Here is a 21,676-nt window from a genome sequence, read left to right as displayed (position 1 = left end):
GTGCGGGTCTGGGGCGCAGGGGCTTATGTCAGATCCTGCCTCGCTTCGCGGCTCGCCGCTGCCTTCACGGTGCCCGTTTCTACCCCATGTCACGGCCCATGGACGAGGACCGGGCCACGAGCATGGCGGCGTTTCCTGCGCCCCCCACGCCCACGAAATCATTTGATTGGGATGCCATCTCGACGTCCGAGTCCGAAGCGGAGATGGAGGATGAGCAGGACGACAAGGGCGCGTCGGCCGCTGAGCCGGGCGGCTCACCCGAGCCCGCCCCTGAGGTCCGCTGCCTATGGGAAGACTGTGGCGAGACATTTACCGACCTGCAGCCCTTCATTGCGCACCTGCACTCTTGTACGTGGCCGCCACTGACCCAGTCCACATTGGCATCCACAAGTCGCGCTATGCGTGCGAGTGGACGGGCTGCCCCCGCAAAGGCAAGAGCCAGACGTCGCGCTTTGCGCTGCTGAGCCACCTGCGCAGCCATACCGGTGAGAAGCCGTTTACCTGCCCCCGCCCCGAGTGTGACAAGTCGTTTACGCGCTCCGACGCGCTCGCCAAGCACATGCGCGTGCAGCACAATACGCCGCCGGCCGGACAAGCACGCACCATGTCGGCCAGCGGCGACGGCGACGAGTCGCGCGATACCATCCATGACGAGATGGCCGACTATGCCGAGGGCGAGCGCCGCGCGATGGAGGCCGAGACGGCGTTTGCCGTGCTCATACAGCGCGCCGCCGAGGACAGCCGGTGGCTAACACCGGCGCAGGAGGCCGTCGATATGGAGCAGCTGCTCTCGCACATGCCAGCGACCGAGCCACCATCCGATACGGAGCTCGAGCTGGGCGACGCTGTGCCGGCGCAGGCGCCCAAGGCGTACCTCGTGGCCAAGGCAAAGCTGCAGCATCTCCTGCAGCGGCGCGAGCAGTGGCTCCAGACCGTGCAGGCGCTGCAAGAGGAGGAGGCGGCTCTTACACGGCAGTGTCGTGAGACGCTCGATGAGCTTCTGGACCATGCGTATGGGTACGTTGCGCCGCCTTACACAGCCACGACGCCGTGCGGCGCCTCGTTGCGCCAGACAGCGCGCGTTCATGATACCTCGTTGTAGTACTACACCGATGCGATCCACGCCTGGTGGCGCTCTGCTATCGCCGCGACTATGTCGCGCTCAATCTCGTGCGGTGGCACCGCAGGCGGCGTAGGCAGGCGGATCCACGTATGGTCGTGGGGCTCGACCAGGACAATCTCGTACTTGCGCCGCTGCAGCAGGTTGCCGATAACCAGCTGGTGGCCGTACTTACGCAGCGAGCTCTCTGCCTTGGGTATGAGCAGGTCGCCGTCGGTCTCGAGCTTGAAGCTGACGACGTAGGCGTCAGGCGCCCACGAGTCGACGAGCGTGCCGAGCACCTTGGGCACCGGCTCCAGCCGCAGCGTCAGCGACTGGTCGCTCGACTGGATCTTGTGCTCCGACAGCTTGTCGGCCGGCACGAAAAAGTCGCTCACTGCCGCGGCCAGGTAGTGCATGCCGCGGTGGCCTAGCGGTGCCATTGCCTGGCTGACGTTCCGTAGCAGGAACAGGTACTCGGTCACCGTGACGAAGGGCACAGTGAGCAGGCGGCCGCGCCGCGTTGCCTGGTGGTAGGCACGCAGGATCGGTAAGAGCCCCTGGACATGGTCCTGGCTCACACTCACCGTGTCTTCGCCTTCCGCGGGCTCCTTGAGCAGGTCGAACAGCGGGTTCGTCGTGTGTGAGTACCACCGCGTAAACGGGAACTGCGAGTGCTGCCGCGACATGAAAATGACCGCATAGCCTGCCTCGAGGAAGTACTCGGCAGACGCAGCCCCTCGCGTGCCCGCGGAAAAGTTGTCGAGAAAGCGCACTACATTCTTCTCGAGCGGCACGGTCGTTCCGCCACTCTGCCGTTAGCGCCACACACGCACCGTTATGAGCACCACGTTGCGGTTCTCGGCATCATGCCGCGCAACAAACTCACGCACATGCTGCGTATACTCCGCGAGTGCGGGCGGCTCCTCGAACTGAGTATAGAACGCCTCCGCAGTCCACGCACGGCTCATGAGGGTCTGGCTCCCCAGCGGCGAGTGCTGCCCCAGGCGTCACGTGCGGTACGTCGTCGCCGCGCCGCGACGACGGCTTTCGCCTCGCCCATGAGCTCGCACGACGTGCGCGATATCCTCTCGCTCCCTAAGCGTACGCAGGAGCCTGGGCCTAGCCGCGCTCCCGTGCGTGCCCCACCAATTCTTCCGGGCGATGCGCGCCCCAAGCAGCGACCGGAGGGCATGTCTCGTGAGCTGTATGCGCTCCTAGGGCCGAACGCGCCTAGCCTCGTCATGGGCCAGGCCGACGGGCCCGGTAGCGAGGGCCCAGGCAGTGGGCATGCCTTTCAGCCCAAGTTCCAGCGCAGGGCGCACACGGCACACGTCCGCAAATGGATGTGGACGCCGTTCCGCAATCCCGCACGGCGCGACACGCCGGCCGAGTCGGACCTGCAGGGGGAGGAGGCAGCGTCGCCCCGAGGTCTCGTGCTGCATCACTGGCGCCCTCTGGACCCGAATGCTTCTCAGAACGACGATGAGGCCCCTCTCGACGCTGTATGGGCCCCGTACAACACTGCGTCCCAGGTGTTCCACTACACCACCGATGAATATACCCAGTACTTGGCAGGTGCGTACGTGCCACTTACGCAGACGACGACTGGTCACGCGAAGAGACAGACTATTTGATTGAGATGTGCGAGACGTATGATCTGCGCTTTATTGTGATCGCCGACCGCTACGAGTGGCCTGGCCGTACGCGCAGCATCGAGGACCTCAAGGCACGGTACTACACGATCTGCCGGCGGTTGCTGCGCGAGCGCATCAGCAACGAAGACATTGAGGCGCGGCAGGCGCAGCTGCAGACATACGCGTACGACCGCCAGCAGGAGATGGAGCGCAAGCGTGCGGTGCAAACACTCTTTTCGCGCACGCCCGAGCAGCTCGCAGAGGAAGAAGCGCTGTATGTCGAGGCGCGCCGCCTCGAGCAAAACGAAGCCAAGTTTGCTAAGGAGCGCGACGATTTGCTGCGTCTTCTGGGCGGCCGCGAAGGACTGCCGACTTGCTCATCCGCGACGGTCGCTGCGGTCGGTGCCGGTCTTGTGTGGCCGCCGGGCAGTGCGACAGAGGATGCATCGGCGGACAGCGCCAAGAAGCTCAAGCGTCGCCGCTCTGACTCGGTGGCGGCTGCTGGCAAGGTCAAGGACCCGAAGCAGCAGCTGTTCGATGCACAGCATGGCATTACACGTTTCTCTACGACGAGCCCCCATGTACTGCGCACGCCGTACCCCAACCTGATCGGCACGCCATCTGTGTTGCCGCCTGTGGCGGCACCGTCGTCGGGGTCGACCAAGGCCGAGGCACACGCGCACCATGGTGCCTACCTACGCTCGACGCGTATGCTCACGTTCCGACCTAATCAGTACACGCGCGTGATGCAAGCGCTCGCAGAGCTACATCCTCCTATGGGTGCGCGGCTCGTGTACCCTACTGCGACGAATGTGGAAAAGTGGGAAATGCTTTTGGGGGCTGTGGCTGGTGCGCTGGATATGAAAAAGCAACTCGATCGTGTCGAGGCTGAGTACAAGATGGCGCAGGCGCGCCTGGCGGCGGCGCAGGCGGGCCGGGCGGAGCCTGCCACGGATACAGTGGCACCTCCAGCCGAGCCCACTATGCCGAGCTCTGCTGACGTGCCGTAGTTGGCGTGACGCGTGGGAGCATGATGGCGCATCGTCGTACTTGCATGGGCTGGCAGGGCTTTTCGTATCGTAACGGTATCCCTGCGGACACTGCATATAGATGCTTGCGTATTTTTGAGGTCGATGTCACATGCTAGGGGGTCCACGCTGGCGAGACGCTCGCGCCACGGTACGCAGGCTCGGCGCGCTGCCAGCCCTCTTGCGCTAGGGACATGGATTGGACGGATGGCACGTACATGGTGGATCCATGCGTCGACATATGAAAGGAGGCCGGAGTATAGTAGGTCAACGGCGAGCGAGGTGCCGTGTACTGAGGCACAGACGCCTCTAGGGGGTCACGGGGCCGCGTCCGAGCTGGGATCGGTGTCGGAGAGGCTGGCATTAGTGAACGGTGGCGTTCTGCGCGTTGCATTTAATGTGCACGAATCGAATCACATCTTCCAAAAGCTTGACACTCAGATCTTAGTCAGAAATAATAAATATGATTGGACTGTGTCGGCCGCCCCAGTGACGCCACACGCATTGCTCCACCGCGCATGTCCAGCCAGGCACAGCAGGAACGGCTGCGGCAGGCGTTGCACGCGCTCGTCCAAGAGCCAGGTAACCAACGATGTGCGGACTGCCACACATCAGCACCGAGGTGGGCCAACTTGCACCTCGGGATATTCCTCTGTAAAGATTGTGCGGCCGCTCATCGTCATCTGGGCCCGCCGCTGTCGCAGGTACGCTCTATTGCGTACGACGTATGGACGAGCGCACACGTCCAGCATATGCGCGCTGTTGGGAACGAAAAAAGCAACGCACACTTTGTGCCGGCACCTCAGCTGTTTCCCGCACCTGTCGAGTCGGAGAAGGCATCGTACGAGTGGATCCAGTATGTGCGGGACAAGTACGTCCGCTTGGCGCTCCGCAACCAGGGCCTAGCGCATCTATCAGCGTCCCGACGCGCGCACACTTTGCCCAGGCCGGTGGCCACTGCTCCTGTGCAAGCGCCGCCGGCGTCGACCGCTGATCCGCTGCCAGAGCACAACCCTGCTGCTTCAGCGAACGCTACAACCCCTCCTGCACCTGCCATGGAGCGTGCACCGTCGGCATCAGCAGCAGCGCAGGCGCCTCTTCTACCGCCGTGGTCCGCCCAAGCGCCGTTTGCTCCCCTCTTACGACCTCCTCCGCCCGTATCTATGCCCCCCTTCTATACCCATGCCTCGCCGACGATTTGGCCGGCGCAGCCGACGCGAACGGAGCCAGCGTCAATGATGCCGCGGAGTCGTAATCCTTTCTTATAGCTAACACATGACAATACAAGCACCCTGCGCCGGGTGCGTAACAAACAAGGCCTCGGAAAGGTCATCTTCCGTCATGTACCCGATCCGCATCGAGTAGTACGAGCGGCGCAGGGCGGTCGTGACAGCATCCAGGCGCTCACGGGGCACGAGGTGCACTGCACTGCCGCCCCAACCCGCACCCGTGAGCCGTGCGCCAAGTGCGCCAGCCTGGCGCGCAATTTGCACGACACAGTCGAGCTCGGGGCAGCTACAGTCGTACATGTGTTTCAGGCTCTCGTGACTCTCGTTCATAAGGTGGCCGAGTCGCTGGTAGGCACCGTGCACATCACAGGCCTCGCCGGACTCGAGTTTCTTAGTTGTTGCGTCGCAAATGGAGCGGAAACGGAGTACACGCTGCGCTTCCGAGAACACGTGGAAAGCGCGGTGATGCGGGTAAAAGTGCGAGGCATGCACTGGCGCCTGGCTGAGGAACTCGTCGTGGAACGCCGCCGATGTAAGGCCTGTCAGCTGCTCGAGCTCCTCCTGCGTGAGGCCGCGGCGAGGCAGGGTGGTTTCAACGAGGTTGAGCATGGCCTGGAGCTGTGCTACCTCTTTCCCTGCGTCGTTGTACGCGGCACGCACGTCGCTGTACGCAGTCATCATTTCCTTCAGCGCATAAGGGTTCGCCGCCCAGTAGGCGTCAGCAACCGCGCGCAGCGACGATGGGAACTGGGGCGGCGACGGGATCTGCACGCCAAGCTCACGGCGCAGCAGGTAGCTGGCGATACGCGTCTCAACGACACGCAAATTGTACTGCGTCGGCGCATTCGCCTTTTTATCCGACTGCACGAGCGTGTTGGAGACGAGGAACAGGTAGTCATTCCAGTGCGGCATCAGGATCGGCTCCGTGCGGAGCGACGGCACAAACGACACAAAGATCGCCTTGCCCATCTCGCCAAACACCGATACGGCCTGGTCCATGCCGCCCGTGCTAACGCCAATCAAGCGCTCACTGGATATAGCCCGCTCCGTTAGATGCGCCCGCCCAATATGATCCCGCATTCCAAAGGCCGTGAGCACGACCAGGGAGCTCGCTGTGGTCATAGCGGCACTCGAGCTAAGACTGCTCTCCGGGGGGATCGTGCCGTCGACAAGCACATACAGCACACCATGCGCATTCTTCAAGACCTCCTGGGGTATATCATCTAGAAGGCCACGCAGCGCGACTTTAAAGTAGTTCGACCAACGGTGCGCCATCTTGTTCGCCATCCCGAGCGAGTTAGGCTGTGTCAGGTCGCACGAGAAGCTCGTGTGGGAAAAGCGTGACGAAACGTTTGCCAGCTCGACACGCAGGGGCCCAGGAGCCGGCACATACGAAGCCGCCATGAGAACGTCGCGCTCAATCGCCATGGGAAACACACTGTAGCCCGTGGTATCAATGTGCCTGGGTCAGCATCGCCTACGCACTCTCCAATCATGTTCACGCGCCCAGGTGCGCGTGCAATAAACGCAGGTTTGTGATGGAACATCTTTGAAAACTTGGTCTCTAGCTCCCTCCATCGCTCCGTCTCGCGCGAGCGCATGAGCGGCGAGTAGATCTCCGGGAGCGTGAGCACCGGTACTAGGTCGGCCATGGTGAGTGGAGGGAGCGCTGCGCACTGCCGCGCTCGGCCGCCGCTCTGTCGTGCCATGTCACATGCGAGGTACGCGCTCAGTGACGACGAGGACACGCCGGCCCCGGCGCCGCCTCTCCCTGTGAACGAGGTGCCTGTGGAAGCTGATGATCGGCCTGCGATCCACCAGCTTACTCACGCGTGGCTCAATGAGCGCGGGTCGCCAGAGCTGCTGCCGTGGCCCGGCGACCTCGTGGATACCGTTATGGACCAGCTGCAGCAGCAGCAGGCCATTCTTGACTCGCTCATGAGTGATGCAGCGACCTCGGACGAAGAACACTTCCGCCTGAATCTCGTGCAGCTCGACGCGGATCGCTGCCGGTGGCTGCTGCGCAGCTACCTGCGCACGCGCCTCGACAAGGTAGGTGCTACTACTGACTCCAGCTGGAAAAGCATGCCTCCTATATCGTGCGTGAGCGCACAGAGCAGCTGCGTTTATCGGACATGGAGCGGGGGTACGTCAAGCGGTACGCCCAGCTGCTTGCCGACCACCTTTCGACCTCCGTTCTGCAGTTCCTCCCAGAGAGCATGCGCGGTCTTGACGATCCGGCGCCAGGCACATCGTTACCGAGGGCGCCTGGTGGCATGCGTACGTCTCATCTACTGATGCAGTGGTCGCGCCATCGCTCGATACACCCGTGTTCGTGTATGGCCGCGAGGACGGCGGCACCCTTACACTTCCCGAGTAGGTCCCCATCACTCACCCAGTGGCGAGATGATACCGCTATTGCGCGGCACGATCCACCTTGTGCCATATAGCGCCGTGCGCTCCTTGCTGCATCAGCGCCGCGTAGAACTACTGTAGGGTATCTGCATTGGTCAACTTGACGATCGGCTCTGGCCGCTTGGAGAAAAGCAGCTTTTGGCGCACGAGAGTCACAACCTTGTATGACGTCATAGGTGGACGGCGCGGCCCGGCGCCAGCTCGCACATTCGGCGACGAAAAGTCCATGTGCCCATCCGACCAGCGCACGGGCGGCGGCGGCATCGGACTGCTGCTAAGCGCAGTAGCCGGCGGACGAGACGTCCGGGCAGGCGCCGCATCGCTCTCCGATGTTCGCGCACGCTTTCGGGCCAAGGTAGGTGACGCTGGCGGCGAGCTTGGCGGCGAAGTAAAAGGATTCGGCGACGACGGAGTGGTAGGCGAAGGTGCCTGCGTCTGCTTCACCATCACCGCAAGAGGACGACGCAGCTTCACGAAAGTGCCCTCGAGTCGGTGGTGCGAAATCTGCAAGACCGGCTGGTTCTCGCGCCCCGCAGGGAACGTCAATGTCCCCAGGACATGGTCGCCATGAACGTCAGACCCATCCATCTCCAGGGAGCCCTGTAGCTCGACTAGCACTAGCTCTCCATCCGGACTCAGGCGCACTAGAGGAGGCGGAACATCACCGCTCAGTCCATGCCCAGGCGCGCCGCCCGTATGAATGGGAATGCGCATGAATCGCGCCAAGGCGTCGCGCGCGCCTCAAGATATTATGTCATACAGCGCATCTGCCTCGTTGATCTCTCGGCATATCTGGCCTCGTGGCATGCTCAAGCACGAGGCAGCCTCGCCTGTGGGTCAGGACCCACAGACGGCTCCGATGGAAAGAGAGTTAGCGCCTCCTTCAGGCGTGCCAGCCTGCCCGTTTCCCGTGGACGTCCGTACAGGCCTGCCGGCTGTCCAAGGGGGGACGGTCGTATCATCCACGCCATCCCCATTGCCCGTGCCATGTGCGTGGGCAGTGTGCTCTGATACCTCTGATGGCCTCGAATACGTGTACTTGGACCCGAGAGCGTCACGAGAACTTGCCGCTATGGCACCCAGGCTACATCACCGCTCCGTTGTTGACTTTGTGTGCCCGGACGATCGGCCTCGCATACTTACACAACTACGCAACATGGCGCAAACGCGTACCCTCTTTGGGAGTGTCATACGCTGCAGGTATGCCTCTATTGCCGCTATGCGTGCGAAACTGCATGGGTCCGCACCGACCGAATATTTGATCACCGATATCGTCGTAAACAGAATGGGGCGTCACCTATCCCTTTGCTTTTTCCATCAGGTCGAGCCTGGGTCAAGGGGACTAGGATGTGGCCTCCTGCCTGGCACAATGGACCTTACTGAGATCCACAGATTGTGGCACGAGCTTTGCCGCACGTCTTTGGAGGAGACAGTGCCTGTATCGTATGTGTTCCAAATACTTTCGACGTCGCTGCCGCGCCAAATTCTTCTCAGCTGGCCGCCGCCAACCTCCTACAATGCTTGCGACTTGGCGAAGCTCGCCCAGCATGCGAATATCAAGCCTGACGCCACCTGCACGGAACGACTACATGCGTCTCATACCCTCTCCGTGACAGGTCGTACACTGACAGCAGACAGTGTCCTAATTCCCTGCGGGTCCATACTGCTCGCGTGCTTCTATCTCCGTCCACCAGATTTGGCCCCTGCCGCGGCACCACGACCCCTGACCAGCCTGGCCAATCATCCCCATCCACCAGTAGCGCCTACGTCGACCCGTTCGACGCTACTGAACGCGCCTGCTGTGGCTCCAAAAATACGGCCCGTGTCCATCGCACCACTCGATTCCTCTCAAAAGGAAGCACTTGCATCGTCATTCTCCGAACCAGTCAAGCGTTGCACGAGCTGTGGGCGCAAAGACAGTCCCGAGTGGCGCCGCGGGCCATCTGGGCACAAGACCGTACGTATTCATTTCTGACATTAGCTTTGCAATGCCTGTGGGCTTCGATACGCGCGCTCACTTACTCAGCGCCGAAGACGGAACAAGGACGGGTCGACTATGACACTCGAAGCCACAGGTAACCCGCACCATGTGCCCCCTAGCCGCGGTAGTGGCGGCGGCAGTCGTCCGGGGGTGCATCGGCGTGCTCGGAAAAGGCGCAGTTCCAGCGAGGTTGACACTGGGCCTGCCGGCTCCAGCTATGACCATCACTTAGCGAGCGTGTTGGCGTCTATGCCGCATAACTCTCGCTTCGCGACGCACTCTATGGCGGCGCCCATGGCTGACGCGATTATGAGCCAGAGCCATCTCTATCCTACCGTTTCTGCTCAGTCATCAACGGAGCATAATCCACCATTTTCGATTATGTCGCCCGCTGGGAACGAGTTTTCACTGAGTCCGTCCCTTCCTGTGCCTACAGCATCCAGTATATCAACGACGCAGCCCATGCCGCTTGCGTCACCTGTGCCCTCTCCCGGCGCGCTCTCACCCGTATCCATTCCTGCTAGAGGGCGCTCTGCCTCGACGGGTAGCATTTCGCCAATATCCTCGACGTTGGTCCCCAACGTCTTATCGGGCTCCCTCTCTGTGCCGGTGTCAGCGCCGCTTGTCACTTCGTCGTCGCCCACGACGCCGACCACAAGCAACGCAATACTGGGGTCGCCCTTGCAAAATACTTTTCCCATTTCGCCACTGCCCAATATGCCGATGCCGGCCAGCCCAAGCGGCCCTACACCTTCGGTCGTTGTTTCTGCGGAGCCGGCCACCTTGCTACCTGACCCAGCGGACACTCTAAAAGCAATATCGAGCCCTCCAATGGACTCGATGGCAGCGGCAGCGGCCTTATCTACAATGCATTCACCTACATTTCCAATCTTGCCCCCCGCCACGGCAGCCAATGCGCCGGCCGTGGTCCCTACAGCTTCCTTCTCTAGTATCCCGACCGCAGAAGAAGCTGTCCTCCCCTAATAGGCGGTCTATATACAAATCATGTAGATAACTATTCATTTTATCGGTTGCTACCCTCCCCGAGCTTGCATGCGACAATCTTTGCTTTTTCCACAGGGAGCATCTCCCCATTGTCCAACCTGAACATGGCATTCTTGATAATAAAGGTCCACACCTCGTCACAGAGTCGGTAGTTATGAAGATGTCCCTGCCATTAGATACCCGTACGCACCTTAATATTGCCTTTAGACTTGACGTGGGTGGCCAGCGTCTCGGAAATCGACTTGTCGAACTGCTCCAGCACCTTCATCGCCAAGATGGGATTGATATGACCGGACTGGATGAGCTCATCCAACGCATCCGTCAGCTGCATGCCAATGCTAATAATATGAGCCAACAAAACCTACGCACCTGCTTTGACGGTAAAATTCATAATATTGGTTCCGCCCGGCCGTCATGCTCGCACAGGAACGGTCGACCGGGCGTGGCCCGCCGCTCTGCTAGCAGTGGAGGTGTGTTCTACATGGGCACTATGGCTCGTCCATCATGATCTGCAGAAACTCGTGCTCACTGATCTCGCCATCTTGATCGAGATCGAACTCATCAATCATAGCTTGGCTGGGGTTAGTGCATGAACGTACAGCTCCTCGTCGTCGAGGTTCTCACCTAGTTCTTTGGCGACACGCTTGAGATTGCGCAAGCTAATCTTGCCCGTATTGTCCTCATCAAAGAGGGCAAACGCGCGTAGAATCTCTTCCCGTGGATCACGCGAGGCAATGCGCTCCGTCACTGCATGTCAGCATGCACTCACGTACAAACACGGTTGAATGCTGGCCACTCCATGAGGCCTGTGCCCGTAGCATCATTGTCTCGCAGAATCTCGAGAACCTCTGACTTTTTCAGGTCAAATCCCAGGGCGCGCATAGCCACCTTAAGCTCATGGTAGTCCACGGCACCATCCTTATCAGTGTCGAACAGATCAAAGGCTTCGCGGATCTCTTGGCGCTGGTCCTCTGATAGCTCCACGACTGGCATATTGGAGCGAGACGCAGAGTAGCTGGTACCTGCTAGCACCTGCGACGCACCAAACGACGGCGTGCGCCGCGCTCTTGCTCGCGATAAATGGCTCATACAGACAGGGTCCAGACGACGCCGCAACGCGTCGCGATGGCGCGTCGGTCCTCTGACTAAATGCTACGTCATCCACCCCTCCGCTTCGCTCGCCCACGAACGGCGGCGTTCATCGCGCCAAGTTGGCGTGTGTGGGTCTCATGCATGGGGTGCCCCAATAGCAGGTGGTTTGCACGACCACTTTCCTTGTGGCCGCCACGTTTCTCACATACACCCTGGCATACTACGCGTGCCGCACACACTGCCGCCTGGCTGCACAGCGCTGATGCGACTTCGTCTGAACAGGCTTCCTCGTCCAAGGTCGCAACATTTACGCGATACTGGACGCCATTCCAAAAACCTGTCCTGGAATTCGAGACATCCTCGTCATCTGCTACACCTGTTATGATACACGCTCTCGAGCAGCACGACTCTGTGACCGCCATGGAGCTTCTGCGACGCCACGCTAAAGTTCTTCCACACACAGTGTGGGCATCACTTTGGTCACTTGTCGCAGAAGGACCGTCCTCGCTACCTGCCGAGGGTTTATACCAGCGTTTGGATACTGTGTGTGAACAGCTCTTGGAGCTAATGCGTATGCATGCGAGTTTATTCCCTACTCGTACGATCCCCAAGCACATGTATCATCGCCTTGTGTATTTATTGCTAAAACGCGCAGAACGTATCGATCATTCCATTCCAGAAGCTGAACGACCAGCGCGGCGTCGCCAACAGGCTGAGCAGCTTTTGCATGTGATTAGTGAGCCGTGTGCTATTGACGGTGATCTTCTTGGCCGTCTGCTATTTCGCCTCGCCCGCCTTAAGGCTGTTGACTGCCTTCGACCACTTTTGCTGCGTTATAGCGCGTGCAAGGACAAGCCATCTGACCCTGTCGGAGCTGGTCAGCCATACTCTGCCGTGATTAGCGAAGCACTCGAGTGGTATCGGTCCAGCAAGATGCCCGAGGCTTTGTTTCTTGCATGGGAGGCTCTTCGCTCTGCATTTTCTGAAAAGCTTCCTATCAAGCATGTACTGGTACAGCAACTACTAGGAAGCAGTGGCCCAGCGCACGTCCAGCTGTGTATTCCCCACCTGCCGCGCACCTTGGATGGCTCGGATGCTCTGGCCGCCCACATTCTTGACACATGCCGTTTGCGTCCCCGCTACATGCACCAACGTGCAGTGGTGGTTCTCTGCAAAATGAGCGATCCACGCGCCGCTTTGCAACTGCTTGATACCCATGATACGGACATTCCGTTCGACGTTTATGCTGCTACGATCACATCGCTCACATGGATTGCTCGTGCGCGTATTATTCCTCACACAGCCCTTTTCCTGGCATGGCGCGTGATGGAAGACATGCAGCAGGTTGGTATGGAGGCCGACGAGCAAATGTACGGCGAGTGGATTCGTGCGCTGCAAGTGATGCAAAACGGTCGCATAGCGCCCCACCCACTATGTATCCCCGACGCTGTAATTCAAGCGCTGCATGACCGTGCGCCGTCTTCCATGCCACCATGGACCAACTATATGTCGTCTCTCACGCAGCAAATTCTTTCACGGCAAGATGAGCACGTACTGCGATGGGACCACTTGGTTCTTTTGTTTCGCCTACATGCGCACTTGCGGCACTTTTCCATGTGTCTGTCTTTGTATGAATACGCACGTCAGGACCAAACAGAGGCCCTTCCCTTTCGCTCGGCGTCTACCTTTGCTTGGCTCCTTTCCCACGCGTGTCAGCACCAGGGAGATTTGAGATGGGCGGTACGTTTGTACCACGACTGGCTCGCCACAGGCCGTAGCCTGCCTGAATCTCAGCTTGAGCCCTTTTTGCGTGCGTGCCTCTCGCACGGCATGCCTTCCATGGTGCGGGTTGTCGTACGCGATGCTTGTGAGATTGGAGCGGTACCGCGATCGACAGTGGCATCACACGCTGCACGGGCCCTATTTCTCGAAGGCTATTTGGAAGCGGGGCTAGCCCTATTAGCCGACTTGCTCACTGATGCGCCTACCACAACGCCGCGCGATGAATCTCTTCCTCCGACCCTTCCGCCGTTGGCCATGTATGCGATTGGCCTCTACGAAGCTAGTGGCGTGGGTTACGGAACAAAACGTGGTGATCGAGCACGGCTGTTCGACTTCTTTGACGAATTCCGTCTAGTCTTGGCGCATACGTATGCCAAAGGAAACGTGCCTGCGAATATTGTGGACTTTGCCTACTATGGTGTGATCCGTCTGCATCTTCAGGCCCTCGGGCATGAAGCCAGCTCGTGGCCCTCTGACCTTGTCGACTCTGCCGAAAAGGACGCTTGTGTCGCGAGTCTGTGCAATACCTGGGTCGAGTGGCAAGATATGGCCGGTCCACAATACGGCTCCACACTGTCTGCTACGGAAGTCAACTCGCTGATTCTCTCTATCCGAGCCTACATACCCAATGTGCCGCGCCCATCAGCCATGACTACTGATATGAAGCAATAGAATGGTTAGTAAGACGTGGCATGAAATTTGTTGATATAGCCCCATTTGTCCCGTCTAAAGACCTTGCGTGGGAGCGCATGGCCGACTCCTAGATGGGGCAGTTCTGACAATGCTGACTCGATACACAAGGAACATCGCAAATTAATTTCGACTCGGTAAGCGTAAAGTGCGACAGCCCGCCCACCTACAACATCTCTCTGCATGTGTGAGACACTCGGAGCCACTCACGCAAGATGTGAAGGCAGGTACGGAACGCCCTCCGGGGTATATTGCACCAAGTGGGTCACCTCGACCGACGGACGGCGGGCGCATTTGCGAAAAACACGTTCTACCGGTTGGCACAGTATACGATTTTGTTGCAATTGGCAGTGGTATTGGACTAGCTCAGCAAGCTCGCATGCCGATCGTGGGCGCCGGCGCTCGTCGGCCGCCCCCCCCTGCCTCGGCATACCAACGAGCCTGTTGCGAAGAAACCTGTCGCGACCGCCCTAGTACCTTATCACGTGGCTTCTGCATGTGGCTTCTATGCACGTCGTGCACGTGGTGCCTTGGTCGTGCACGCTGGCGCTCTCGACACGCGGCGCACGTCCTGCGTCTTCGTAGAATCTCCGCCCGCACTCTCCGTTGATTCCTAGTTTCCTACCACGATGTCGAACTACAAGGTCGCTGATATCTCGCTTGCTGCTTTCGGTCGCAAGGAAATCCAGATTGCCGAGGGTGAGATGCCCGGTCTCATGTCCATCCGTGAGAAGTACGGCCCCTCGCAGCCCCTGAAGGGCGCGCGTATTGCGGGCTGTTTGCACATGACCATCCAGACTGCTGTGCTGATCGAGACTCTTGTTGCGCTTGGTGCTCAGGTCTCGTGGTCGTCGTGCAACATTTTCTCGACTCAGGACCATGCTGCTGCTGCCATTGCCGCTGCCGGTGTGCCTGTGTTCGCTTGGAAGGGTGAGACTGAGGAGGAGTACAACTGGTGCATTGAGCAGACCCTCCATGCCTTCCCCAACGGTGAGCCTCTGAACATGATCCTCGACGATGGTGGTGACCTGACCTGGACCATCCACAACAAGTACCCCCAGCTCCTGGAGAACATCCGCGGTCTCTCGGAAGAGACCACGACCGGTGTGCACCACCTGTACATGGCCGTCAAGAAGGGCGAGCTCAAGGTGCCTGCCATCAATGTGAACGACTCGGTCACCAAGTCCAAGTTCGACAACTACTACGGCTGCCGTGAGTCGCTTGTCGACGGTATCAAGCGTGCCACGGATGTCATGCTTGGCGGTAAGGTCGCCGTCGTGGCCGGTTTCGGTGACGTGGGTAAGGGCTGTGCCGAGTCTCTTCGCTCGTACGGCTGCCGTGTTATTGTGACGGAGATTGACCCTATCAACGCCCTCCAAGCCTCGATGGCCGGCTACCAGGTTGGTCTCATGGACGAGGTGGCTTCTGAGGCGCAGGTGTTCGTGACCACCACCGGAAACCGCGACATTATTACCACCAAGCACTTTGAGATGATGCCGGAGGACGCCATTGTTTGCAACATTGGCCACTTTGACATTGAAATTGATGTGGCCGGCCTCAAGAAGATTGCCAAGGAGGTGGTCAACATCAAGCCTCAGGTCGACCGCTACACTCTCCCTAACGGCCGCCACGTCATTCTGCTGGCTGAGGGCCGTCTCGTGAACCTGGGCTGTGCCACTGGCCACCCCTCGTTCATCATGAGCGCCTCGTTCTGCAACCAGACGCTGGCTCAGATCACCCTCTGGAATGACAAGGAGGGCAAGTACCAGCGCGGCCAGGTTTACATGCTCCCCAAGACCCTGGATGAGGAGGTCGCACGTGCCCACCTTGCCAAGCTCAACGTCAAGCTGACCCAGCTGACCAAGGTTCAGTCGGACTATCTTGACATCCCTGTCGAGGGCCCCTACAAGGCGGACCACTACCGCTACTAAGCTTCGCGCAAATGGTCAACACCCTCTATGTATAGTACTCAACGCGCTTCATACGGATCTAGACTGGTGTTGATGCACCGGCGCCATAGAAAATGATACCTTTTCAACAAGGCATTCTTTAGCTTGCTCGAGGGACAGTTTATGATCACATGATACATGGTCGGCCTGGCTGGCCGAGTGGAGCAACCAGGGCCTTTTATGTGGCACGCGATTGCCTGTCGATTGCCTCGGCTTTCTGCGTATCGGACCCTGCGTTATCGTGCATTTTCGACCAGTCGACTGTGCTACAACATGGGTGCAATTAATACAGGTGTTGTACAGACGTCTACCCTCGTGCAGCAATTGCGCGAAAAAATGCGCGCACACAACTTGCAGGCATACATTGTGCCCTCCGAAGATGAGCACGCCAGCGAATATCCCTCCGACGCTGACCTGCTCCGTGGCTACATCTCCGGATTCAATGGCTCAGCTGGCTGTGCTTTGATCACAATGAAGGAGGCTCTGCTTTTTACCGATGGTCGCTACTTTTTGCAGGCTTCGCAGCAGCTGGAGCCGAACGTTTGGACGCTGATGAAGTCGGGCGAGCCGGGTGTTCCAACGTGGCAGTCCTGGTTGGTCGAAGAGCTCCCCGCGAAGTCACGCATTGGTGTCGATCCGAAGGTGATCAGCGTTGAAGACGCGCTGGAGCTGAGCGCTTCCCTGTGCTCTGTCTCGTCGTCGTTGGTGCCGCTGCGCGACAACCTCGTGGTTGAGATTTGGACTGACCGCCCACAGCGCCCTCAGGAGCCCATCCGTATGCTACCAGATTCAATTACTGGTCGTTCCTTTGAAAACAAGCTAGCGGAACTGCGCGCCGAAATTGCGAAAAAACGGGCACAGTGCTTTGTGGCGACCATGCTTGACGAAGTTGCCTGGCTTTTTAACTTGCGCGGCAATGACGTTCCGTACAACCCTGTCTTTTTCGCATTCGCTATTATCACGCTTGACACTTGTACGATCTACGTGCACGAAAAGCAGGTGGGCGACGATGTTCGCCAGCATCTGGGCACGTCCGTGCAAATTCGCGGGTACGACACATTTTATGACGATCTCAAGGCGCTGGACCTACGTGCCCTCATCGGTAAGCGCGCCTCATGGGCTGTGTACGAAGCTCTGGGTGCGGACCAGGCCCAAATTACGCGCTCGATCATTGTCGACCAGAAAAGCATCAAAAATGCCGTTGAGCAGGACGGCTTCCGCGAGTCTCATATCCGAGATGGCGCTGCGCTAGTCTCCTACTTTGCGTGGCTCGAGGAGGCGCTCCAGGCTGGCCGCACCGTGACAGAGACGGAGGGTGCGAAACAGCTGGAGCGCTTCCGTGAGGCCCAGGCCGATTTTGAGGGCCTGAGCTTCACGACGATTTCGTCGACGGGTCCTAACGGTGCCATTATTCACTATGCGCCTCCTGAGGAAGGAAGTCCTGCGATTAGCGCTAACGATCTCTATGTCTGTGACTCGGGCGGTCACTACACATTCGGTACGACAGATGTGACACGCACTTTGCACTTTGGCACACCTACCGAGGAGCAGCGCCGCTGCTTCACGCGTGTGCTTCAGGGCCATATTGCCATTGACAGGCTCGTATTCCCTAACAACACGACGGGCTATGTGATTGACGCGCTTGCGCGTGCACCTGGCTGGCGCGACCACCTTGAGTACCGACATGGCACTGGCCACGGTGTGGGTCACTACCTGAATGTGCACGAGCCGCCCATGGGCATTGGCACGCGCATCGTATTCAACGAGACGGGTCTCAAGGCCGGCATGGTTTTGAGCAATGAACCGGGCTACTACCTCGACGGCAAGTGGGGTATCCGCATTGAGAACCTCGTCATTGTGCAGCCACACAAGCTGCCCAGCGGTGAAGAGCCTCCTACAAGCAAGGGCTTTTTGCAGTTCGAGCGCATCACCATGTGCCCGATTCAGACTAAGCTGATCGACTCTTCACTGATGACGCCGGAAGAGCGCGCGTGGGTCAACGAGTACCACGATGAAGTTTTGGAGAAGCTGCGTCCCCGTCTGGCCGGGGACGAGCGCGCTCTGCGCTGGCTCGAAAAAGAGTGCGCGCCGCGTCTATAGTGCGGTGTCCAGGCAACCCGTAGGGTCGATAAGCTAGGCTGGATCCATGCCTGTATCGTATTGCACAACATGTGAGGACGGCGTGGATGTTGGCTCACGGCCCGTGCGGCCCAGCAAGGACCGATAGGTCTGTTTCCATAGGGTCAACCGGGGCGCCGGCTCAGGCAACGGTGACACAGGCTCACGACCAGTTAGGTCGTCCGCAGGCTCGACGAGTGATGGCCGCATCGATGCGAAATCCCACAGGGGTGCCTTTGCTGGTTCATTGGGGACCGCCTGTTTCGACTTGCGCACTTTGAGCGGTCGAGATCTCGCGAACTGTGCTAGCTGCTTGGTCGATCCAGCCTTGCGAATAAATGGGTGCTTTAGGAGCTCGGCAGCCGATGGGCGCTTTAGCGGATCGCGTGTGAGGCACTGCGAAACAAAATCGCGGAACGCGGACGAGTACGTTTTGGGTAGCTGCGGCGGTGGGTTGCGGGGTATAAGATGCAGTACTTTCATAGGGTGTAAGTCCGCGTACGGAGGCTCGCCCTTGGCGAGTTCGATTGCGGTGATGCCTACGCTCCAGATGTCGGCGCTAGTGGTGTAGCCGCTTTGTTTGACGACCTCTGGCCCCATCCAGTAGGGCGTGCCCACAAATGAGTTGACGCGCTTCGCTTGGGCATGCAGCTGGCCGGCCACGCCAAAATCCGCCAGGCGGATTGAGCCGTCCTCATGCAGGAGGATATTGGCTGCCTTGATATCTCGGTGTATCTTTTGCTCGGCATGGATATACGCCAGAGCGCGCAGTACCTCACGCAAGATGATAGCAATGTATCGCTCCTGCAGTGTATGCGTACGTACTAAGTCAGAGCAGCTGCCGCCTGCGCAGTACTCCATAATGATCCAAAGATCGGACCCGTCCATGAAGCTGTCATAGCAGGCCGTGATACACGGGTGTCGCATTTGCTGGAGCATCTGAATTTCTCTTTGTACCGTCTGCATTTCCTCCGTGCTTAGCTCCAAGCTGACAATCTTCGCAGCGACCGTGCTGCGTGTTTCGGTATCGAGACAACGGTACACCTCACTGCACATCAGACAAAATGACATACCCATACGAGCCGGCACCAATGCGCTCTTGTCTCACGTACCGGATCAACGACATGATGATGCACGTCGTGCAGCGTTACGACTGAACGCATCATGGCGTGTTAATCATCACGTGCTCTACGAACGTGGCTCTACCGCTGCGACGGCTGTGCCCACAGAGGGCGTGCGCCACGTGCCCCGGTGGGATGGGATTGCCGGTCCGCCATTGGGGCCGAGGCAGTGGGGCCCCATGGAGGTGACGGCGGCAGAACATCAGGCGCGCCACGCACACGCAACCCACCACGCGGTTGGGGGCTTGGGCTAATATTCAAAAATTCACCGTAGCTCAAACTTCCGTTCATGGTCTTGGGGGTGACCGGCAGGGCGGACTCGCCAGCAGGCGGTGTCGTGATGCTGCTGCTCCGATCATGAGAGACGGGGCGAGGTGTAATTGACTTAGAGTCCAAGGCACCGTGGGAGATGCTGCGTCGATGTCTCCGAGAGAGGGGCGCCGTCGTGTCCGAGCTTGCGGCGCGCACATGATTCCGAAGCGCCTGGAAACCACGCGGAGCGCCAGCCCACGGCCGCATCAATGCCGGCTCAGAGGGAACAGGCACGGAGGCCGGAGGCGGCACAGGGTCGTAGCTCCGCACAGGCACATAGTGATCCTTGTGCGGCTCAGGCATAGACGCCATTCGTGCATGTCCTGGGCGGGAAAAGGGCGTGTGCCGCGGTACCATAGTTGCACGGGGTGTCATGCCATAGTTGTATTGAAACGAAGCCGCCCCGTTAGGTCGAGGCGCATGTACGGGTGACACAGGGAAGCGGAAGGGAGCCGCAGGTACAAGCGGCACAGAGAACGTCTCTGATGGGGCATGTGTGGTGCGCGTACGCTTGGGAGAAGGTCCATACGACTCTTGCCGTGCGTTCTGCTGTTCCCGAAGCAGCTGCACAGGCGTGGGGTGATTGTGCAAGTCAGTCGAATGCGATCCAGCGCGATGCGACGATCCGAGTTGCGGGGCAGCGGCAGCCTCAGACAAGGCCTCGCTTGCTGTGCGCTTGTTTCCGGTGGCCGATGGTGGCGTGCGGGGCACCACTGGAGGACGACTTGATGGCGTGTGGGGTGTACGAGACGGCGACGTAGATGTGTTGGCGGGTGGTGTCGACTTCTCTGGGAGAACACCACCAAACAGATGGTCATACAGATTCGGCGGGGACGGCGGGGCCGCGAGCGGCTTCAACGGGAGCTCCGCCTGCAAAGGATCATGGCTGGCACGACTGCGCATCTGCTCAAATTGGGAGAGTCCCACATGATGAGCCGCCTGACCTAGGCGCGCGTAGAGGCGTTGGGCATACTGCCAGTGTGAGTCCGAGGGGTTCACCTCGCGCACAGACTCGCCATGGGACGCGGCGGGTGCCACCTGAGCAGCTGCCATATTTGAAAAAAGCACTGAGGCAAGAAAAGCGAGAGCTGAGTTACCTAGCACAGGCAATGCCTTGCTCAACTTCCACTTGTACGAACGTGGTGGACCCGGGGGGGCAGTGCGGAGCGCGGGATTAAGTTTGAGCGCTCTTGGCGCGCGTCGCGCGCGGTATCGGCCGTATGGGCCGGGTGGGTCTCGGTGGAGAAGCGGGCTTCATCGGCCGTGCGCTGCGCTTCCAAGCACCATGGAGACCCCACAGCGGCCTGGTGCAGAGATTACACCGGGCTCTGCGCGCGAGCGAGAGACCTTCACAACGAAGGAAGGTATGTTCTTATTTCTTATGGCAGTGAGCGCTTTGCGACAAATAAATTCCAATGTGTGGACGGCCCGTATGGTAGGTATTGAGAATGCATTAACAGCAGGTTGGCTTTGTGGGTGGCTGCACATTGATGTATTATGGCCTGCGCCGCGTTAAGCAGCGTCCGGGGCCGCTTGGATCCGCGCTGTTCACCTTCTTTGGCGGTTTTGCAGCCTCGCTCTTTGCGATCCCATTTGGGATTGCCATGAGCCGTAACGAGCTGCGCTCGGTCGAAGACCCTCAGCACTTGGCGCGTGCATTGCATGATGCACTGGATCAGCGTAAGACGCCCTCCAAAATCCTGCAGTCCGCTTCCGACTCGCCGGCCCCCCCGCGCGACCCGGTGGAAGCGCCTGCAGCGACCTCCGACTGGTCGACGATGGACGTGCCTGCGGATGGCGGACAGCCTAGCACGGAGAACAAGCCTTGTTCACGATGGGAGGAGCTCCGTCGTGATCGGACGTCTTCGTCTAGTGTGTGGGAACAGATCCGCCAGGACAATGCAAGGAATGCTTTGCCGGAAGAGAACCGAAGCAGTGCTTGGAGCAGGGCGGCCAGCTCGCCTCCTACACAGAACCAGAGCCTTTCAGATTACGACAAGGCTGTGAAAGAATACGAAGCAGCCATGGAGCGCGAACGTCAGGGCGTGGACGTAACGACGGGCTTTCGCGAGACTGAGAAGGTATGGCACTGAAATCATTCCACTTCCATGGCTATCCACAAGTCTAGGGCGCCTATGGTGGATGTATGGGTCATTAAAACGCAGTGGGCGCTGGGTTTCGTATGGTATCACTGCCGGGTGCTGCACATAACGCTTGG

General features: G+C 59.3%; 12 protein-coding genes and 1 pseudogene across 13 annotated transcripts; 7 read left to right on the top strand and 6 right to left on the bottom strand.

The window, feature by feature from the left end:
• Positions 1-86: 86 nt before the first annotated feature.
• Positions 87-1,089, top strand: MSY001_0502 (uncharacterized protein; the record flags this gene model as incomplete). Its single annotated transcript, XM_018885590.1, has 3 exons — positions 87-348; positions 372-1,017; positions 1,041-1,089. The coding sequence occupies 3 exons, from the start codon at positions 87-89 to the stop codon at positions 1,087-1,089; spliced, it is 957 nt and encodes a 318-aa protein (XP_018739130.1).
• A 50-nt stretch (positions 1,090-1,139) lies between these two features.
• On the bottom strand, positions 1,140-2,070 carry MSY001_0501 (uncharacterized protein; the record flags this gene model as incomplete). The annotated part of the gene is made up of 3 exons (XM_018885589.1): positions 1,140-1,151; positions 1,183-1,911; positions 1,936-2,070. 3 exons carry the CDS (start codon positions 2,068-2,070, stop codon positions 1,140-1,142), a joined length of 876 nt encoding a protein of 291 aa, XP_018739129.1.
• Positions 2,071-2,160: 90 nt separating this feature from the next.
• Positions 2,161-3,746, top strand: MSY001_0500 (uncharacterized protein; the record flags this gene model as incomplete). Its single annotated transcript, XM_018885588.1, has 2 exons — positions 2,161-2,677; positions 2,701-3,746. The coding sequence occupies 2 exons, from the start codon at positions 2,161-2,163 to the stop codon at positions 3,744-3,746; spliced, it is 1,563 nt and encodes a 520-aa protein (XP_018739128.1).
• A 536-nt stretch (positions 3,747-4,282) lies between these two features.
• Positions 4,283-4,670, top strand: MSY001_0499 (uncharacterized protein; the record flags this gene model as incomplete). Its single annotated transcript, XM_018885586.1, is given in 2 exon segments — positions 4,283-4,605; positions 4,622-4,670. The coding sequence occupies 2 exon segments, from the start codon at positions 4,283-4,285 to the stop codon at positions 4,668-4,670; spliced, it is 372 nt and encodes a 123-aa protein (XP_018739127.1).
• A 362-nt stretch (positions 4,671-5,032) lies between these two features.
• MSY001_0498 (uncharacterized protein) lies at positions 5,033-6,645 on the bottom strand (the record flags this gene model as incomplete). The annotated part of the gene is made up of 2 exons (XM_018885585.1): positions 5,033-6,455; positions 6,479-6,645. 2 exons carry the CDS (start codon positions 6,643-6,645, stop codon positions 5,033-5,035), a joined length of 1,590 nt encoding a protein of 529 aa, XP_018739126.1.
• Positions 6,646-7,480: 835 nt separating this feature from the next.
• Positions 7,481-8,122, bottom strand: MSY001_0497 (uncharacterized protein; the record flags this gene model as incomplete). Its single annotated transcript, XM_018885584.1, has 1 exon — positions 7,481-8,122. One exon carries the CDS (start codon positions 8,120-8,122, stop codon positions 7,481-7,483), a length of 642 nt encoding a protein of 213 aa, XP_018739125.1.
• A 2,291-nt stretch (positions 8,123-10,413) lies between these two features.
• On the bottom strand, positions 10,414-10,810 carry MSY001_0496 (uncharacterized protein; the record flags this gene model as incomplete). Its single annotated transcript, XM_018885583.1, has 3 exons — positions 10,414-10,560; positions 10,585-10,732; positions 10,764-10,810. The coding sequence occupies 3 exons, from the start codon at positions 10,808-10,810 to the stop codon at positions 10,414-10,416; spliced, it is 342 nt and encodes a 113-aa protein (XP_018739124.1).
• A 72-nt stretch (positions 10,811-10,882) lies between these two features.
• Positions 10,883-11,387, bottom strand: MSY001_0495 (uncharacterized protein; the record flags this gene model as incomplete). The annotated part of the gene is made up of 3 exons (XM_018885582.1): positions 10,883-10,970; positions 10,994-11,141; positions 11,168-11,387. 3 exons carry the CDS (start codon positions 11,385-11,387, stop codon positions 10,883-10,885), a joined length of 456 nt encoding a protein of 151 aa, XP_018739123.1.
• Positions 11,388-11,474: 87 nt separating this feature from the next.
• On the top strand, positions 11,475-13,940 carry MSY001_0494 (uncharacterized protein; the record flags this gene model as incomplete). The annotated part of the gene is made up of 5 exons (XM_018885581.1): positions 11,475-11,530; positions 11,744-12,029; positions 12,142-12,215; positions 12,326-13,058; positions 13,134-13,940. The coding sequence occupies 5 exons, from the start codon at positions 11,475-11,477 to the stop codon at positions 13,938-13,940; spliced, it is 1,956 nt and encodes a 651-aa protein (XP_018739122.1).
• A 647-nt stretch (positions 13,941-14,587) lies between these two features.
• MSY001_0493 (uncharacterized protein) lies at positions 14,588-15,889 on the top strand (the record flags this gene model as incomplete). The annotated part of the gene is made up of 1 exon (XM_018885580.1): positions 14,588-15,889. The coding sequence occupies one exon, from the start codon at positions 14,588-14,590 to the stop codon at positions 15,887-15,889; it is 1,302 nt and encodes a 433-aa protein (XP_018739121.1).
• Positions 15,890-16,180: 291 nt separating this feature from the next.
• Positions 16,181-18,007, top strand: MSY001_0492 (uncharacterized protein; the record flags this gene model as incomplete). Its single annotated transcript, XM_018885579.1, has 1 exon — positions 16,181-18,007. One exon carries the CDS (start codon positions 16,181-16,183, stop codon positions 18,005-18,007), a length of 1,827 nt encoding a protein of 608 aa, XP_018739120.1.
• A 33-nt stretch (positions 18,008-18,040) lies between these two features.
• MSY001_0491 (uncharacterized protein) lies at positions 18,041-19,151 on the bottom strand (the record flags this gene model as incomplete). The annotated part of the gene is made up of 2 exons (XM_018885578.1): positions 18,041-19,073; positions 19,138-19,151. 2 exons carry the CDS (start codon positions 19,149-19,151, stop codon positions 18,041-18,043), a joined length of 1,047 nt encoding a protein of 348 aa, XP_018739119.1.
• Positions 19,152-20,743: 1,592 nt separating this feature from the next.
• Positions 20,744-21,542, top strand: MSY001_0490 (annotated as a pseudogene). The gene is made up of 2 exons: positions 20,744-20,845; positions 20,919-21,542. Coding segments are annotated over exons 1-2 (726 nt in total).
• Positions 21,543-21,676: the final 134 nt, after the last annotated feature.

The sequence above is a fragment of the Malassezia sympodialis genome, genomic scaffold (assembly GCF_000349305.1).
Source record: "Malassezia sympodialis ATCC 42132 genomic scaffold, msy_sf_2, whole genome shotgun sequence".
NCBI classification, from domain to species: domain Eukaryota; kingdom Fungi; phylum Basidiomycota; class Malasseziomycetes; order Malasseziales; family Malasseziaceae; genus Malassezia; species Malassezia sympodialis.
This window is presented reverse-complemented; position numbering and strand designations above follow the sequence as displayed.